The sequence below is a fragment of the Jatropha curcas genome, chromosome 4 (genome assembly GCF_041381405.1).
Source record: "Jatropha curcas cultivar XTBG-Jc1 chromosome 4, XTBG_Jcur_1.0, whole genome shotgun sequence".
Classification (NCBI taxonomy): domain Eukaryota; kingdom Viridiplantae; phylum Streptophyta; class Magnoliopsida; order Malpighiales; family Euphorbiaceae; genus Jatropha; species Jatropha curcas.
The window spans coordinates 19,866,741-19,872,330 of NC_143154.1; the positions used below are offsets into that span (position 1 = coordinate 19,866,741).

The 5,590-nt window shown below is 34.6% G+C and overlaps 1 protein-coding gene across 1 annotated transcript; it reads left to right on the plus strand.

Moving 5' to 3' along the window:
* Nucleotides 1–294: 294 nt before the first annotated feature.
* On the plus strand, nt 295–2,099 carry LOC105644168 (phenolic glucoside malonyltransferase 1). The gene has a single exon (XM_012229444.4). The coding sequence runs from the start codon at nt 350–352 to the stop codon at nt 1,727–1,729; it is 1,380 nt and encodes a 459-aa protein (XP_012084834.2). The 5' UTR covers nt 295–349; the 3' UTR covers nt 1,730–2,099.
* Nucleotides 2,100–5,590: the final 3,491 nt, after the last annotated feature.

The window sequence follows — 5,590 nt, forward strand, 5'->3', positions numbered from 1 at the left end:
CGATGAACCAAAAACGACTCCTATTTTGAGAGATAGAAGGCAGTATCTCCCCCGGTGCTTGCTCGCTACAGCTCTATCATGCCTTAAAGACGGAATATGGTTTCACTCCATTAGCCTTGCAAAATATGCAATATAAACCATGGGCGTGAAATCGATGAGCATGCTTACAAAATATAAACCCTCTAAGGACATGTGCCCAGCATGCATCGTTGCGTGCAACACGTTTAGGATATTGCTGACACTTTTCATGATTGATATTGGGACAACCAAGTAAATTCACAACCTACATTCCCGTTCAGCCTGAAATATAGTGGCATTAGCTCTGTTCCTTTTCAAATTTTGTCCAGTTATGGCATCGTCGCACTCAACGAAAGTTCTAGATGTCTGCCAAATTTCACCAACCTTTGATTCACCGGAGTCAGCCACCGAGTTTTCCCTTCCTCTCACCTTTTTCGACTTATTCTGGTTAAGGTTTCCTCCGGTTGAACGTCTCTTTTTCTACCAACTTACCGATTTAACCCCTGCTTTCTTCAATTCAGTTATCTTACCTAAACTCAAACACTCCCTCTCTCTCACTCTTGTTCTCTATCTCCCCCTCGCCGGCCACCTTACATGGCCACCAAACTCTCCTAAACCTATCATCCTTTATACTCCAAGCACTGGCGTTCTACTCACAGTCGCTGAGTCAGACGCGGACACAGATCATCTTTGGAGTGATGAGATCCAAGTTGCTACAGAGTTACATCCATATGTGCCAAAGTTACCGGCATCTGAAACTAGGTCATCTGTTATTGCTTTGCAAATCACTTTGTTTCCAAATAAGGGGTTTAGCATCGGTTACTCCATTAACCATGCAGTTCTTGACGGTCAAAGCGTAACCATGTTTATGAAAGCTTGGTCTTACATATCTAAACATGGTGAAAGATCTTTATTACCTGAATTATGTCCATTTTATGATCGAAATGGTTTAAAAGACCCAAAAGACCTCGAATCACTGTTCTTGGCTCAGTGGGAATCCATAACTGAGTCCGAGTCAAGAGGCAATCCTCGAAGTTTGAAAGTGTTGTCCCATATAGATCAAGCGACTAACAGGGTTCGATCTACGTTTAAGTTAAGTACCGAAGACCTAAACAAAATCAAGAATAAGATTTTGTCTCAATTGGAAAACCCAATTGATCATTTATCAGATTTTGTGATTACATGTGCTTACGTTTTAGTTTGCATGGTAAAAGCAAGAGGAGGAGATGAAAATAGAACCGTTTGGTTCTTGTATGCTGTGGATTGCAGGACACGTTTAAACCCTCCACTTCCTAAAAATTACTTTGGCAATTGTATTGCTGCTCATGATGTGATTGCAGTAGCGAGAGATTTCATGGAGGTAAATGGATTACCGATTATTGCCAAGAGGATTAGTGAAAGTATAAAGAGAATAAAGACAAATGGAGTCCTTGAAGGAGCAGAAGAGAAGCTATCAAGTTTAAAAAGTATTAAAAGTGGAGTACAAGCGATAGGGGTTGCTGGATCGACCCGGTTTGGGGTTTACGGGTATGATTTTGGGTGGGGAAAGCCCAAAAAGGTGGAAATAACTTCCATAGATAGAACTGGTGCAATTTCTTTCAAAGAGAGTAAAGATGGAAATGGAGGAGTTGAGATTGGATTGGCTTTGACTAGAAATGAAATGGAAGCTTTTGCTACTTTATTTGGTAATGGCCTTAAAGATCTTTGTTAAGTTTGACTTGCTATTTAGTCATGCAACCTTAAAAATGTAATATTATGATTAGTTACATCATAGTTTTGTAAACGAGTCAAATGCTTTTGAGCTGTTTAAGTCTCATTCATAAAAAAAAAAAAAAAAAAAAAAAAAAAAGAAAACCCTCATTTAATGAGCTTAACAAATTCAACTCGGACTATGGACTATTTGTCAGAGCTAAGCTTTCTTATTGTTTTTACCTGTGGTTTGTGAAAAAGTATTTTTTTTTCTAATATTCAGAACTCTAGCTAGGAGAGAAAGGATGTCTGTCGTTCTATCTCACCCTTTGTAATTATAGTACTCTTTTGTAATTGTGGTTAAGAGAAAAGATATCTGTCGTTCCATCTCACTCTTTTGTAGTTGATTCTGATAAACTGTAGTTGATTGTGATAAACTGTGATAAAATCTAATTATTGATATCTGTCATTCCATCTCACTCTTCTATAATTTCTCACTCTTCTATAATTTCTACGATTGTGATAAATTGTGATAAATTCTAACTACTCCTGAGTGTTGTGATAAAATCTTTTTAACAAATGTAAACAAGACTAAATATAAATAAGACTAAATGTGAGCAAAACTTTTTATTAAGACTTATTTAATGGGAAAAATGACATAGCAAGATAGTAACAAAAAATATTCAATAAACAAAAGATATAAATTCATCTATACGGCCTTCTAGAATGTAAGCTGCAATCCGTCCTGGATTGTGTGTTATTGGAGTTGATGCCCTTCTCGTTGCATAAGGCGAAAGTTTCTTCTTTTTTTTTTTTAATTTATTTCGCTCACTAAAAAGATCGTACATTATTATTTTGAAGGAATCAAGATAACTGTAGAAAGCAAAAGCAATTTTATTTGGTTTGAAAAAGAAGGAAAAATAATTAAGAACGAAAAAATTAATTTATTTTCCTTCCTATCTCAGATCTCGATGAACCAACGACATTAAACTTGAGGATACCATCTCCCAAATAGTCCCAAGAAGAAGGGAGAGAAAGGGGACTATTATTTTTCTTCCTTCTTTTCAAAAATTTGCGTGAATGCACCAAAGAAGCAAAAGGAACCAGTTGTAATTTTGTCTAGCAGCTGATCATCTTCTAACTATGTTTTCTTCAAAATGAAAGTGTTTCTCTTCCACCAAATGGTCCATAAGACTAAGTAAAAGATGGACATCCATACTAAAGAATTTCCTTTTAAGATTAGACTTTTCCATTGCCAAACTAAATCTGTTACTTTTGAGGAAAGAATCCCATAAGCACCCACTAATTAAGTACCAGGTTCCAGATTTTGAACGATTTGGGGCAAGAAAGGAGGTAATCTTCCAGTTGAAAAACACAGAACGCACAATGCAATCTTCTATGGAAGAAATTATTTTTCTCTTAAAAAGATTAACTCTGCAGGGAATTTTATTAATGAAACTCTTCCAAGCAAATAAAGAGATTCTGGAAGGGAGGAACGAAATTCCAAAGAAATTTCATATTGTAGTTGAAAGTTAAGGGGCCCAACTCCTGATGTTCCAACTGAGAGTAAAGGGATTTGATTGAGAAAACACCTCTTTTGTCAAAGATCCAAACCAACTTGTCCTTCCTTCCCAAGAGAATTGAAGTATCTTTTAAGATTTATGAGAGTTGCTCACGAGACATTAACTCAGATGCCTCGGATTACAATTCCAAGTCAAATTCCACTGCCATGATCCGTTAATAGAATAACTACAACTGAATACTGAGGCTGATTTGAGAGAGGAAATACGGTAGAAACATGGAAAAGATAATTTGAGTGATAAGTTCAATAACTATATATCCTCTGAAAATTTTATTGATCTACCATCTCCTAACAGCCACCGAAAGCCATTAATCAAAAGATTAGCTAAATGGGAAGAGTTAGAGCAAGATGAACTATGTCTTTCTAAATTAGCGATAATTTCCTCCAAATGGAGCTTTCAATATCAAATTTAAGCCATGCATTTAAACCGTATTTAGATTAAAGGACCTTCTTCCATAAAAATCCATTTTCATTTTTAAAGCTCCACCACCACTTTCCAAGAAGAGCATTATTTTTTTTTTGCTACAGTCTTGAATATATCTGCAAGCTGCTGATGTGGCGTTTTTCATTTAACTGATGTGATAAACTGAATTTGTCTAAAGAATTTCTCCTTATACTCACATGATAATAAATATATCAGTTTTATCTTACACTTACATGTGCTGGTTATTTTCATGTTAGGATTTATGGACGTATATATTATGGTTATAATTATGTCTATTATAAAAGGCCTGGTTCCTAATATTAAATTTGATCTAATTTGATTAAAATTACTATGGGCCTAAATTATATTGTAAAGTATGGGTTTAAATGGGTAGATATTTTGAATATAATTTCTAATTTTATGATAAGTTAAATTAAAAATTAAGGAATTTGTGTGTAGCTATATTAGGATTATGGTCACCAAATCATACGTATGATTGTTTTCTAATATCCCATCATTAAAAAATACAGAGATTTTTTCTTTTTGATCATGCATATCAATCCGGAATAGCAATAACCGCAGGACACAGAGTCTTTATAAATCTCATGATCTAGACATGCTGCCGCACTTAATATAATAATTTCTTGATGAATTGACATGATGAATTATGGTTAGAAACGAATTTAGAATTGAGTAAACAAGTGGTATCAAAGCTCCCTTCATGTTGATTCATTGAGTTTTAAATCATAAAGTTATTATTAAATAAAAAATAAAAGGGAACAAAAATCGTATTTAGTGTTCCTTCTGGAATCATATATCTCCTTTGTGGTTGTTTAGTTGTTACAGTATCTTGGCTTTCACAATCCATTCTAAGCCAAGTCACCACTGTACGGTTTTGTTGTTTTGTTGTGTTAGAAGTATATGCAGTATATGTGTTAATCCTTTTAGAAATAATTATGGTATTTTGTCTTTTATGCAATTGCCATAATTTTAAATCCTATCTTTGTTAACTTTCGCATATGTACTGTATATATTTTATAGAATATGAATTACTTAAGCTTCTGCAGGTTGGACCTTTTGATTGTTTTGGTCGTATATTGATATAAGCCATTTAACTGCCTTCTTTAATAATAATAATAATAATAATAATAAGAAGGAGGCAGCAGTGAGGATTTTTTTTTTTTTCAAAAAAAAGATAAAATAGAACGGGCTTGGTTGATATTATTTAATAAATTAATTTTCTTTATTTAATCCATTTATTGATCATCGAAAAAAGGTTCTCTTACTTTGGTAAGAGTTTTATTTTGGAGTCGCCATCCTCTTTCTTGAATTAGTCGATTCTAAATTCGGTTTTAAACTAGAGACTGGCTAAGAGAGTTAGGTACGGTATCGGAAAAGTGTTAGGCACCCGAACTGCCCGGTTTAAGCCAGCCTCCATGTGGTCCATTAATTCACAAAGGTCAATAATATAATTAACTTAAATTGAAGTGTAAATTTGGTTTTAATATATTATTGACACTAAAAAAAACGCGGTTTTGCGACCGCCCTATTTCGATTCAAAATTGCGATTATGTTGTGACCACCTGTGATGAATGTTGAAGTAACATAGATTTACAGACAGATTTGCGATCAATTTGCAACATATTTAGCAATGAAATTGCGACTGACTAAATATCCGTCACTAATTCTAGCGCTAATAACTCCCGCGAGTTTGGTTTTTATTTTGCGACCCCACGGTGATGAATTAGAGACCGAATTTGCGACGGATGTGCGACCATGTCACAGTCCATCGCTAAATTGCGCAATGTAGTTTAGTGCCAAATTTAGTTTCTGGTTTGCAATGGATCAGTGACAGATTTGCGACCCACATTTTGCGA